The 15,626-nt window shown below is 30.8% G+C and overlaps 1 protein-coding gene across 1 annotated transcript; it reads left to right on the forward strand.

Annotated features, from left to right (window-relative positions):
- The first annotated feature begins 4,606 nt into the window (after window positions 1–4,606).
- LOC148299122 (protein yellow-like) lies at window positions 4,607–15,155 on the forward strand. Its single transcript, XM_088276360.1, has 5 exons — window positions 4,607–4,702; window positions 11,715–12,211; window positions 12,664–12,785; window positions 13,807–14,027; window positions 14,948–15,155. The coding sequence occupies exons 2-5, from the start codon at window positions 11,716–11,718 to the stop codon at window positions 15,153–15,155; spliced, it is 1,047 nt and encodes a 348-aa protein (XP_088132486.1). The 5' UTR covers window positions 4,607–4,702; window position 11,715.
- The last annotated feature ends 471 nt before the right edge of the window (window positions 15,156–15,626 follow it).

Consider the following 15,626-nt stretch of genomic DNA (forward strand, 5'->3'; position numbering starts at 1 on the left):
CGCGGAATGCATCGAAACACGTGTCACAGTTGTTTTTTTTATATGCTGAATTAATTCGACAATTACTCTCAAGTGATACGTCAGGGGGACCTGACATGACATCCTCAAAAAAAGACGTCAATCTTGTGAGATTCGAAATTGAAACTAAGAGTACCTCCCGGCTAAAAGCCAAGAGGCAAGGATCGGCAACGCGATCAATTCCCTCTGAAATGGAGCGCAGGTAAATTTAACATTACTTCTATTCGGTTATAAAAACACAGGTATCTTTTTTTCTAGTCATTAAAAATTATAAAAAAATGGTAATTTTAATTTTGCGATACAAAATGTCAAAAAATGGTTTATTCTTAAAATTAAACATTGTTAAACTGAACTAAGCGCTATCATTGACAGGTGAGTTCTGGTTTTTGTTTTTACGACGACGAACTCTGCTGATATCTGAATATACACATCAATCATACAGATCGTGACGGGCTTATTTACAATCAGGATTATTGCGTACCTATTTAATTTTCAATCGTGATTGTACTACAACTTCTATTTTTTCGTCTTTTTGTTATAGAAACGACCTCCTCTCATAATCTTATACGGCGATCATTGTGCGGTCTCTGGACCTTCACTACTCAACTTTATTTCTACTCTTGTAAATATATTTTCACATGACTATTGTTCTCTTTAAACATGATGATGCGATGGTCAGGGAAACTGCGTTTATTTTTTCAACACTGAATTATTTGTTTATATACAGCCAATTTTCTCTATAACATAAATCTATTTGGGACTTTCTCCTACTAACGTATATTTTTTATATCAAATAATAAGTTTTGAGAATATTCATCGGGTATTTTACCTTCACATTTATCTTCGAAACGAACACTAATTTGTCTTCTTTCTGATATTTGTTTTCCACAATATTAATTTATAATTTCACCCTTTGACGTACGGTAAAATATTTATAACTAATAAACGATTTTTATCCAAAAAAACTTTGGCTCTCTGTTGTCAGTTTACTTAAATTTAATTAATACTCTCAATAATTCCGCAACGCTATAATTATGTATATTCTTAAATATGAATTTTCTACAAAAGGAACTTTTTTGCAGTAAAACGGAATATTTACTTTAATCAAATTAAGATTGGGACAGAATATTTGAAATAAATGTTTCATTTCTTATTGATATTTTATTGATATATCCAATTTTTCCAACTTTATTTTATCCTTCTCTGCGTTAAATAGATCGCCCATTCTTGAATAGATCAATAATTTTAAGTACTATGAAGAGTGGACTACAAAAAAATGACAGTCTTCATAAAAAAATATTGTGTACTTTTAGTACTGGATGAGGTAGTAGACATGGGTTTAGTTATTCTATCGTCTCGAACTACATTTTTTTGTCAAACAACCATTATTTATTATTAATTTGTTTAATTACTTGAAAAAATAAAATATCAAGAAGGGTAAGTCCAAGGCAAAGAAACTTAATGCCAATTTTATATTTAGTTATTTTTTCGTTTAAAGTTCGCGAACCATCTAGGAATTCGTAGGCGATTTCTTTCCCATTTTCTTATTCACTGTATGAGCAAATGAAAATTGAAATAATAAAGTATATTTGAGACTAGACACATACGTCACATTGGTTTGGTTTTCTATGCTGAAAATTCAACAATCTTTTGTCAGCGATGTTATTTCAACTATCCATACGTATTGTTAAACATTGTTCATCGGAGGTTCCTTCTGTACGTTATTTGTTTAACCTTTCGGATTCCACAAAACAAAGCGTAATATTATCCTTACAATATTAACATATTCTTAAGCGTTAATAAACTTATGTATTATAAATGTAGTTTGTACTCGCACGTAAACAATTATTTTGATTTATATTTTTTTTAATTACGAATATTCGATTTACAATAATAATACAGTACAGTACAGTACTTGAGTTCACAATCAATTAACAAATTTCCAACTGACGAGTTTTCAACATTGTTTTTATTTTAAAGCTATACTATAAAGTACAACCATCTAAGAGAATAAACTCATTATTTGTACAACACTCTCGATTTGATTAAATTCATGATAGAACTCGATTTAAAAAATAACAGGTAGATATTTTACTCGGGAAAATTGGGAGAAATTTCCGCCAAACTTAAAAAACGAAAACTAATTAAGATCGATTTGATATGGTAATAATGTATTTAATTTTGTCCACCATACCATGATCACGTATCAACAAGTAGTTTTAAAACAAATCCAAATACCAAAAAGGATTTGCGGTATTGTCCTTGAGATGAGAGCGTTCTCTTAAACGGTTCCCATAAATTATTATTTGAATACAATCAGCACGTTTATTGTGATTATTGTTAGTTAGAACAAATTGTACCTACACTTATGACAATTTTTACGGAACCACACAAGTTTAAAAAAACGAATACGAATTGCAATATTATCTTAAATTTCAATCGGTGTCATTAGATTTATGACCAAATTTAAAATGCATCAATTGGATATCCTTTGCTCGATTTGGTACGTATAAATGTATTTTAATAAAATAGAAACAAAAAACTATCCTTTTAGAAATAACGATGAAAGGTTTGATTTCTCTGGAGAATATTGATTATCTAAACACATATTTTTAAGAAAGTAAATTTTCCATTGTATTAATACGGATCAAACATTTTAGCACAATTAAGAATAGAATGCACATAAGTATCTTGTTTATCATTTCATCTGTTTAAACCATTTTCAAAAAACTTGTTCGTAAAACTTGACACATCGCTCACTCCTTTCAACAACGTCATATTTCAAAAAACTTGATTTTTCAGGAGATCGTTTGTAAAGTTTAAAATTATAATAAAATGTATTAAAAATAAATATCAAGCCACTTATTGAACTTTTTACTGTGCAACAGATCTTTTTAGGTAAAACCTGAAGGTTTTTTCTCCATTTAAAAAATATTTAGTATTTTTAAAAAAATAATTAAGCAATACCTTTTCTTCAAAATGCAAAACCAACACTTTCTGCCCTGTAGCGGGTAAATATTAAGTTAAAAATATACTGCTTTTGCTGGGATATAGTACATTTTCTGGGTATTCCGAAAACATGCACAGCTGAAAATTGATGATTTTTGATATATGACGCTCTCGAAAGGAGTGAGTGACATGTCATGTCCTCGTCTCTGACTATGGGCCTTGAGAATGGCGGGATTTTGTTGGATATCAATTTTATTTAAAGCTGATTTACGAACCTTGCATGAACAGGGAGGTAAGAGTACATTAATACTAAACGAGTGAGTGAAAACCTTAATAATATATTAACTCAAAGATATGTGGCTTAATAATAGGTATATGTCGGTCTCTGTAGTGTAGTGGTCTGCGCGTTTGGATACTATGCAGAAAGTCCCGAATTCGATTCCCAAAGGGATCAAAATAAATGTTAGTGATTTTTCATTATTTGTTTAATTTTGAACCGCAGGGCTGATCACTTTGCCTTCATATATTTAACGTCAAAATACACAACTTATATACGGATTCAATGCCCTATACACCACTGAGTGCGGATAAAGGTAAGATGAAGATAAAATAATATATTATATATTTAAATGTATTATCTAGTGGTTATCAATTAATGTATATAAAAAAATATTTCGAGGATTTATAAAAAAATATCCGGCCCTTTTTTCTTATTTATACTTTGTTGAAGAAATTAACTCTTTAAAAACGTTTTGTGACATGTGGTTTTTGTCCTAAGACTTTAAATATGTTTTTGTAGGTAAATGGTATTAATTACGTTTGTGTTTAATAGTATTATAAAATTTAAAAATAAATTGAGAGCGCATCATTGGAATGATGCGCTCTCGACTTAGTGCTTGATAACATGAAGGCAGTGCAATCAGCTCTACCTTCCAAATTTTTTCATCTGGCACCGGAACATATTTTATGGAGGAAATAAGTACAGGGGCTCGAGGCAAAGGAAATAACAGCTATGTGCAAAAGAAAATAGAGGAGGAATAAAATATTTTATTATAAGGTGAAGTATACTAGTCCCCTCGAGTATAAATATTAATATTTAAAAAAATATATATCAATTTTCGAAACACAGATTTTGCTATTATTAGTTTGTCTTAAAATGATAATCATCATCATTTTACCTGCATTAACCTTGCGCAACAAACAATACTAGAGGTTGCTAGTCCAAAGAATAAGATAGGTCGATTGTTTGCTTTCGATTCTACATCGATCTTGCTTCAAATGATTGGTATCTATATTCTGTGTACGTACAACCGGGTGAAACCCACTAAGAATGGATCTGCCTCCCTCAACATATTAAATTTATTTTAAATCTTGTATTTTAAGAATTGACAAACTTGTAACTTCAGTGTAATTTGTATCGTCATTTCAAATGATATATTGTTGATTTTTATCAGCACCGGAATCTTCCAGTCATTTCAATGTAAGATTTGCATAATTTATTGACCCAATGCCTATTAGCATAACTAGACTATTTTGGTCAGCGAGTGTATAATTCACCCATACAAGACCGTCGCTAATTTTTCGCTCGCTCACAAAGGAGTAAAGTTTTGATATAAGCCGTGATCTGGCATTATCCGCCGCAGTGCGAGATCAGTAGTGGTCCAGAGTGCGAGTTCACTCGATCTGTTGGCTGTATTCTCATTCCTTACCTTCGGCTGAACTCGTCGCCCCTGAGGTAACAAGTGCACTCGCTACTCTAGCTTTATTCTACACGACACTCGGTCTCGCTGGCCCACCGAGGGAACCACCGGATCCTTAACTCGACTCTTCGTCGGTCAAAGGAAAATGAGTCTCATCACTAAACTAACAAATGAGAAAATTATTACTATTACTATAACCTTGACTTGGTAAATTGTTTCAATTACCAAATTAAACCAAATTTTAAAACCCCGTGCCTTCATGTAACCACGGTCAAGTTAAAACCTTATTTTGATGCGGTGCCATATACTTTAGTTACTTATTTCAATTATTAATTTAAATATTGAGATGTTTAAAAACATTACGCTTCTAATGGTTTAAAAATGACTACATTTAAAAAATGATGCGTTCCTTAAACTCGGTCCAGTGCCCATTACTGCAAGCCGAAATGTTACGTCAGAGATAATGAGAGTTCGCTTACCTTCCCAATGGCAGGGAAGAATAAATTAAATACTTTATTCTTTTCCACGCCTGCCCCCTTCTACCCTCTAGAGTTTAGACTAACCCTTTAGCGGTCTCTAGATCTCTCCTGTGCTCTAAGGAGACTACTTCACCCACTTTTAGAATCACTTCTCCACCTCTTAATTACAAAACAATGCCTCCAATGATCAATAGAACCGTATCCTTATGTATTTATATGTCATCACACGGTTTAAACATCAATTTAATAACAAATTTTTATTCACAAGTAAATATTTTTACAATTTTAGATTTTTTTAAATGTGTTTTTGTATTTGAATATTTTCTGGTGATTAAACGTGAGGATTTTTTTTTATAAACTCATTATATACCTTATTTTATTTACTATCTTCAACTTAGATGAGAAAGTCATCAAATGATATATAGTATGTAAACACTTCCTATTCGATTATCATATCCCTATGGAATAGACGCTCTGGGAGAGGGGCCAATTGCATTATTTACGAAGCGTAGTTAACTTTAACTTCTGTTTTAGATAGACAACAAAATTGCTTTTCTATATTTTTTCTCACTTCTTGACAAAAATGCCAAATTCATTAGAATAAAGTCAATTAAGCCCGGAAAATCAATCTCATACGATAAAACTATGCTTTGTTTACACTGGTAGTTTAGCAAATAAACAATTGGATTAGATTTTACTTGACGTTTTAATATAATAAACAGTAGATTGGATTGGAATATTTGGAAATATAAATTCTCTACACTATCATACGCTTTCACTGATTCGATAAAAGTCAATGTGGTTTTTGGTCTCACCTTACATTTTCAAGTTCATTGAACGATAGGAAAAGGGGGTTTTTGAATAAATATTATGAAATTCAAATAAAAAAATATAGTTTTACTTTCTGTAAAATAAAATACCATGGATACTTGCACAAAAAAATGACATAATTTTAACAAATTAATGACACGTGACATTACAGGGTTGCGTTGATTGATTATGTGTTTGTATTATTCGAGAAAATTCAACTAATTGTACCCTTTATCATAATATAGAAATTGTTTTTATAAAATAAAAGATATCATTAACTCTTCTCGACCGGTGGGTAAACCACTAATATTGTGTAATCCATGTTGTTCTATAAATCGTTAGATTGATCACATCGCAAGAATACGAGTAGAGCATGTTTAGTAATAAGAACATTACAATAGCACGATTTTAATCAACGTTGTACAGCCATCCAGCAATTATTATTACATTACAACATCCTAAAGACATAAGGTGAAAAAGATATCATCTATATAAACCTTTAATGTATGTTTAGGCGTTCAATAAAATGGAATGGATATGTATTATTTATGTACAGGTACCTACGCTGTCTGTTTTCTAAAATTCATCAAAAAATCATATTTATTTAAAAAAATATATTTAATTTTACAAATCAACAAAAAATATGTTTCTCGGCTTAAAACTTTAAGGATTCTAAATATTTTATATTCGGTATTTAACAATTTTTATGTTTCAGCATTTTTCTATAAACTTCCACTTGATTTTGATTTACAATAAGAATTGTGCACTCGGAGTGTCGAATTTAGAAAACGACATGTGTGGCAAGGGGCAAAGCGTATATGATATGACACGCTATTTGGCTCGTCACGCTAGTGACAAAAGTAATAAAAGAAAAAAAAACAGTAGTATCCATTCTATTGTTATTGTAGGTGTAATTATTTTTTGCCAGCTCAATTACTCGATGCAACATTCGACCCTCTGAATTATTTTAGGTTGAATACAAAAATCAACGAGTAGTACAATAAAAATCACGGATGTTTAATATAACGCCATTGTTTAAAATATTCAAAAATACGTGAAGACCGATTTTTGACGTTTTTCTAATTATTATGATTCCCGAAATTCGTATAATAATATTATTTTACAATAATATTGCAGATAAGTTCAGAAGATCATTTTCCATTAAAAATAAATGAAAAAATATCATTATTAACATATTAGGTAGTCAATTATTCAGAACAAAAGGTCAATTATATAAATATTGTGAATTAAATTTTGTGTTTGGGCATTGTTTTATAAAATATTTAAAATAAATATAACCCTGCTGACTCACCCTTGAGTTCATATGTAATCAATATATTAAATTTAATATTTTCTACAAAATTAAGGGGGGATAGCTATCGCAGAAACAGTTTAAAATATAGGTGAAAATATAATATGTTTATATATTTATAAATATATACTCCTATTTGTATTATATATATAAATATATATATATATATAAATATATATATATATATATATATATATATATATATATATATATATATATATATATATATATATATATATATAAATATATATATATATATATATATATATATATATATATATATATATATATATATATATATATATGTATATACATATATGTACATAAACATACATATATGCATCAATTTATAAATTCGTATACATATTTTTTTTGCTGCTATGGAGGTTTTTTTGTGTTCTGTTATGAATATATATTGCAAATTATAATGCTTTTAGGTATACCTATGTATGGACGTAGTTTTTTTTTACCGACAGACATGACAACCTGCTCATGGGCATATCATGATTTTTTACATGCAAAAAAATTATGATGTATGCTCACGGTCTCTCGCAAGTTAGAAAAAAATGACCACTTATAACCGGTTAGTAATAGAACAGTGAGAAGAACATAAATAACGATTGAAGCAGATTTCTAAAACGTGTTTTTTTAAAACTTATTTAAGCTTCGGCGATTAAGATCTGAATAATTAGAATACGAGCATTTTATAATGTTTGATTTCCAACCCATCATAGAGTGGTTATTTTTTAAAACACGTTTTTATTAAATAATATCTATTATATAATTCGCTCTGTACTTTGGGATAATACTCTTATAAAAAAATATTAAAATTCTTTAGGTAGTTTCATAGAAATAATAATTTACAATTAATAATTCTTTAACCAGGGAAAGATAGTTTGTAATGGTAATAAGACAAAAAAAATATATAAATATATATATATATATATATATATATATATATATATATATATATATATATATATATATATATATATAAATATATATATATGAGTTAATGTTTTACTTACACGTATCATAGAGTGGTGGGTGGTAATTCTGGAATATTACATTCGGGATATGTTTAAGGTCATTTACTTTGTCAATACTTTTCACTGAAAGTGTGATGTAGTATGAAGCGCAATATTTACGCTGCATGTACCATGCAACGATATTAAATCAATCACTTTCCATTCCTCCTTTATACGTTTATTCGTAAATACGTTCATACAGAGTATTACATACAATATTATTGACTTTAAGAGTTACGGACATATTCTCAAAAACCTATTTCCCAGTTAGTTAAAACCTAATTTCATGAATATGTAACATGTGTCCTTATATTTCTGGCTTATTTTGTGGGAAAAAATATTCGTTACTATTTTTACACTAGTCACTTTTATCGTCTGATACTCTGCGGCCTCCAAATCAGCTTGTTCACTCAGTTTTAAATATAATAATAATACTGAACTATAGCGCTTTTTACAATCCTTGGAGATAAAAAAAAACAAGATCCAGATTTGGATGAACTGGTGTTATAATTGAATTTCTCCTTCTCAACAATATTAGCTTCTATTCTTTTCTTTTTGCTCTTTTGGGGAACCCAAATTCGATAAATAAAGTTTTTAAGTGGTCATTTTTTTATTTATACGTACTAAAAATATAATGTTTATGGCTGAAAACAGATTGATAAAATTTCAGTTAAGGCATTGGTAAAACTGTTTCTATATTCGCTCGGCAATAGATTAATTACAAATATAGAGTTACTACTTTATAGAGACTTACATATGTCTCGCCAAACAAAAAAAGGAGAAAAATACGGCAATCATACTCCATAATTGGTCTTACCTATGCAAATTCTTGGAAAGCGGTTGATTTTTTTTTGTTGTTTTGATTTGTTATAGCAACTCAAACGAGGTATCTAATTGATATTTCAAAACAAAAATATTTTGTGCACAGTAATAAACGACTAATCACGTGTACATAATTGGAATTACGTAATACCTAAACCCGAACGACTTTAGCTCAAAGGCATGTGTTTTAAGTCACCTCAGGAGTGTTCCAAGTCCTCAATGAACATGTTAAGTTCTCTCAAACAGGGGACATCTCAAATTATAACTGGATATTATCAAAGGGAAGATACTATTCAAAGTTATTGTTGCGGAATATATTTTGAAACCTGAATCTTTGTTTTCAAATATTATTTTTACATTCACCGCAAGCCGAGACCCAAATCAACATGGGGTAATTAGCCTCATGAAACGGGGACATGCGACTATTTTTAATGATCTTAAGATATTTCAATAAATAAATAACATGTAATTAGCGCTTTTTTTATTTTGCGTAATATATTTATCTGAATGTGATCAACTAGTACAGCATTACATTTTGAATTAAGTGATAGTTTTTTTTATCATTTTAAAATAAAGATTAGTGTAACACTTAATTGTGGGTCGCAAATAATATGTACCGACTGCCCAAATCTACAAGACAGTAAGTAGATCTTAATAATCCGTCCAGAAACATGTCGAGTGATCGGATCTCAATTTGAATCTCCTTCACGAACAGTTGATCCGATATCAGGATACAGGGAGTAAGGAATCGTTTTTTGTGGACTTTCGTTCAACAAGTCAAACTGTAAAGAGATTTAAAAAAAAATCCAAATTACTCATAGAACCAGAAACGTATTTTTTATAAGGACAAAATACAGATTTTACGGAGTACGTGTATGTTAATTTACGCGATGTCTGTACATTACGATTTGCACCGCAATGCACAAGATAAACACTTTCGAAACGGGCACATATTTTGTACGATCTTTGTTCATTTTAGATAATCTAGCATGTAATCAGGCATTCGTCTATGCAATCATAAAACATTATAATTGATGTAGTTCCAGTTTGTGCATGAAATATTTTTTATATAAAATCTAAGACAACATCATTTGAAAATTTTCATAATTTTTCCATAATAAAATGGACGTATTTGATCATTTAAAACATAAAACTTAATCTTATAATTCATGATGTTTTATTACTATAAACGAATTGAACTGAAAAAGTGAAGCCTTGAAATAATTTTGTTTACTCGTGAGTAAAATCATTGAACGTTTGGTTTCCGCCTCTTGAACACGGAGCTTGTTATTCTTTTTTCTTCTCATGATTACAATACATGGAAGGTACGGACCACGGGCATTTTATTTCCATATTCTTAAACCATGTACTTGGTTTATTCCTATGTTTGTTCACATTGAATAATTAGTAATTTTTTACATTGTAATTTTTACGGAGGTCATTGGCAGTTTAAAAACACATTTTCGGTACTGTTTTATTACACGCACGAAATATGCACGTTTGTAACTTTAGTGTGAAAATGTAAAAAACAAAACTTGTTGAAAAAAAAATTCATTCCTACTTAAGTCATTTTTATAAAATTAGTATTTTTCGACTTGACTTAAAAAAGAAGTATTATTTTATTTTAGTATTATGTGGTAATGCAATAATTATTTAGCAACCTATTTATACCTTATACCTGCAGTAGTGTGGAGTAACCGAAGATAATACGTTGAATTTTACTATACTGAAATAATTTATGCATAACAAAGAACTCATATATTCTTACTTTTTAGGCTAGAATATTCGTAAAAGGTGAAAAGGCATAAAAAATACAAATACATGTTAAATCACGTTCAGGCTCTGACTTTTTAATTCTGACACATAAATAAAAACGACTTAGAAAAGATGAAATCCAAATCGCAACAGACTTTCGAGAAAGTTCGATTCTCCAAACTTTCATAACTTGCTAATTATAAATATATATATATATATATATATATATATATATATATATATATATATATATATATATATATATATATATATATATATATATATATATATATATATATATATATATATATATATATATATATATATATATATATATATATATATATATATATATATATATATATATATATATATATATATATATATATATATATATATATATATATATATATATATATATATATATATATATATATATATATATATATATATATGTACATCTAACTTATGCAAGTATACTTGTATTATTATTTATTGCTTGGTGCCATAAAAGGAGAATATTTGTATTGAAAACACAGGCGGCAGGCTCCGTGGTGCAGTTGGGTAGACGCTCGACTGAGAAATTGGCGTCGCGGGTTCAACTCCCGCCAATTGCATAATAAATTCAAGAAATAATTATTTTCATTTCGTCTGTTTGCATTTTCAATTTGCAATTTTTGCAGGTTAATGCCTTTCCTATACTTTCTATCCTAACTGCAGGCAAGCCTCTAAAAGAATAGGCTTTGCGGGTTATTTATTGTAAAATAATTTTTCGAAAACATCGTGTATAATTATATCTTATATCTATGATTATAAAACTATTTTCATGACCTGTTTTCAGGATGATGCGAGTCGTTCAAGTTTGCGCCCTGGCGCTAGTATCGGTGGCTTTTGCCGCTGGCGCTGATCTGAAGGAGGAGTTTGCCTGGAAGGAGCTGACCTTCGACTGGCCCAGCGAGGAATTCAAATCCAACGCCATCAAAACGGGCGCCTACATCCCAGAGAACAACCTGCCCGTCGGCCTGGCCGCCTGGAAGGACAAGCTCTTCATCACCGTCCCGAGGTGGAAGGCGGGAGTGGCGTCCTCCCTGAACTACGTCTCCATCGGGTCCGACAAGACCGCGGCCATGAAGCCGTACCCGTCGTGGGAAGCCAACTATATTCCCGGAGACAATGCTCCGGCCGCTGCGACTGCTCACGGAAGGGAGAACGCTCCCAAAGCCGAAGTAGAGGCCGAAGGGCTCAAGGATAACTCCACCATCGTATCGGTCTTCAGGCTGTGGACTGACAACTGCGATAGGCTCTGGGTAATGGATACTGGATTGTCCAATATTCTAGGTCAGTTTTACCAAATATGCACATATTATTCTTAACTTATTCGACTGATCACCTTAAAAAATATATATTTTTGACATCTCAACATATACGAAAAAGAATATGGAAATCTGACCATTTACAGGGCTTACGACCGTCATAGGCTTGGCTACGTGATCACTTATTTCATATACGCACGTGTCATTGAAACATTCACCATGTCTACCCATGATCGACAACCATACTACTCTATTTTTGAAACTTCTAGACATATTGGTCAAACTCGTAACATAGTACGCAGTCCTAATCCTGTATTATATTCATGATACATTTTTACTTCATATGTCGAAGTCCAGGAGTTTTTCTAAAGTACCTTATAAGTATTATCTTTTCAATAACAATTAGGTATTGTAAAGGTAATTTACTATAATTTTCAAGGATTACAATCTTAATTATTGAAATGATTTCGGTTTCAGGTGAACCTAAGCAGATTGCTAAGCCATCTCTCGTCATCTTCGACTTAAACACCGATAAACTCATCAGGAGATACTTTTTCAAGGATTCAGATGTTGAACACAATTCTTTCCTCGCCAATGTCGTAAGTTAATTTATAGCAAAATTAAAAGATTCGTTCATTTTACTTTTAAGTACTGATAATCTATTATTTTAATTTATTTTACAATTTTTTTTAATAAAAATAAATATTTGTGCTCTTATGATATACGATACTTTTTTAATTAAATACTATTTATAGAAAAACCAATACTTTGACTTTAATTCCCAATAATAACCGTGAAACCGCAACTCGAATGAAATACTCGTACATACGCACATAAATGTTATAATAAACTCCAAAATTTATGCCCAAGTCAGCAGTTACTTTCCGTTCTATAATATAAAATTAGTTTTGAAGTGCAGGATTTATCACCTTGGCTTCATACAATTAACGATCAACTTAACATTGCATCAATTTGATGCAGTGCCATATGCATCGTTGGATTAGAAGTATAGTTATATAGTTAAAAGTAACAATGTTTTTAATTCTGATTGTACTTTTTGTGTTTTCTTCAGAAACTTTAAAAATACAAACACACATTTGTTTTTCATCACCTTATTTGAGAACTTATTCGACTTCTCAATACTTTTTTCCTATTCTAGGCACTTCAATCAAGTTTAGTGTCCCCGAGGATAGCAAAGGTGTTGTTAAAACTAATTGGACATTTGATTTTTTTTAATTGGTGAAAAACAAACTTGTGGTACATTTTATAAACTTTATAAAATTAAACCCTTAGGATTTTTTACAGAGTGTGTAGTTTTTGGCAAGGGAATGTAATTAATTATGAGTATTTTGATGTTTTTAATGTTTTAGAAATTAATAAACCCTGACGATGACAAGGTTCTTGTCGAAACCGGTAGGTCAAAGTGTACTCATAATAAAAGAGTGGTTAAAACTAAGTTGTTTAATTTTATAAAGGTTTTGGTTCTATTTACTACATCTAACAATACAAATGGAAGATGACAAACAGCGTAAGAGGTTTCTAAAGAAATTCGATTTAAGTATAGGACTTTCTCCCTATCTCGCAGATGTTTCAAAACGTTTCGTTTTATTTTATTAAAAGGTTGTTGACGCCGAGACGTGCGACGACGCGTACGCTTACGTACCTGACCTCGGCGGGTACGGCCTGGTGGTGTACAGCTTCAAGCAAGACAAGTCCTGGAGAGTCAAGCACCACTTCTTCCACTTCGACCCTCTGGCCGGAACCTACAAGGTCGGACCTGTCTCTTTCCAGTGGACCGACGGAGTGTTCGGAGTCGCCATTTCCAACAAACTTCCCGACGAGTAAATATTTTACTAACATAATTCTGACTAATTCATCTTTCGAGCGTTGATACAGTTATTGGAAGTTAAAAAACACATTAGATATTCATATTATTTTTTGACATCTCATCAAAGATGAAGAAGAATATGGAAGTCTGGGCATTTACGGGGCTGACGACCGTCATAGGCTGAAGTGATCACTTTACACACGTGTAACATTCACCAATTCGACCCATTATTGACAACCACACTACTCAAATTCTTGGAAGTTCTATTTATTATATATTCAAAATTGGTTCATATAGCGAACCGGTGCGAACCGGCTGAATCCCACCATTGGAGTATATGCGATGATCTTAGATTTTTCTTCTTGTTAATTGAATCCGAATATTGTATTACGTAATGTTGTAGAAACAGGATAATTAAAAGTGCAAAAAAAGATCTGCCGTATCCAGTATTTCAAATAATAAAATATCTATTTTAAAACATATTACATACATTAATCATTTATATTTTATAATATTCCCGATGAGCAATTTCTCATTTCTAAAAATATCATTAATAAAAATGGTGGTAACACATAGAATTTAACTTCTTTAACACAGAATTTATTGGGTCGCAGGATGCAATAACAAAATGAATAAATCTTTATGCACATATTATGTCTGTACTCATTTGAAGGTGTGTGTGTTTATATTGGTACGGACTGCATAATTGATTCGTGCAACGAATAATGACTAGGTACCGATAATTGAAATGCAAGCCTGAATTTACAGTTTCACAAATCGAATAAGTAACAATATAGGTACTTACTTTTAAGTGCAACGCTATGGGTACAATCAACCGATTATTTTATTGAAAACGTTATCTCTGCCAAAACAGTTACTCTATAAGTATAATATACAAAGTATATTATAACAAGCTCACAATTGTATTTCTAGATCCCGCAACATTATGTTCCACGCCTTTTCAAGTACCAAGGAATTCCAAGTTTCTAACAAGATCCTTCAGAACGAGACATGGGCCACTAGCCACGACAACTATCATGACTTCAAGGTAAATATAAACACGTTTAATTTGAGATCTGTTATATTTGTATTTATGTTTAGGTTCGGTTTTCTGGCATCCTCGAGGGACACGAACAAATAAGCTATGTGTAAGTTATACAGGAGTACAGTAGTATACAGGAGTTCCACCATTTCCACATATTCCACATATTCCTACTCCATTTTCTTTCCCTTCACCATAAGCTCCTGCACTTATGTTACCCGTGTCTCATCAAATATGTATATATTTCACTCCTTTATCTAAGAATCTGGAGCGAAGAGAGATCACTTTCTTTATGTTATTAGTGAACTGATTGGCAATGCATGTATCCAAAGTGGTGCCCTAAACACCAAAAATAAAATATATTTAAAAAGATACACAAAAAAATCCCTCGCCCCTAATATAGGAAGACTAATTACTTGCATGTCCATAACGTAAAGAAAATTAAATAGTGAGGGGATAAGAGGTATTAATTTATTCATTAACAAGTAAATTTGTATTTAGTATGTGTTCAATATTATAGGTACCACTTTTGCTGCTTTATTACGTTATAACAATTATATTCACAGTTAA

This window comes from Brachycentrus maculatus, unplaced genomic scaffold (assembly GCF_059751285.1).
Source record: "Brachycentrus maculatus isolate JH-2025_06_01 unplaced genomic scaffold, ASM5975128v1 h1tg001325l, whole genome shotgun sequence".
NCBI lineage: Eukaryota > Metazoa > Arthropoda > Insecta > Trichoptera > Brachycentridae > Brachycentrus > Brachycentrus maculatus.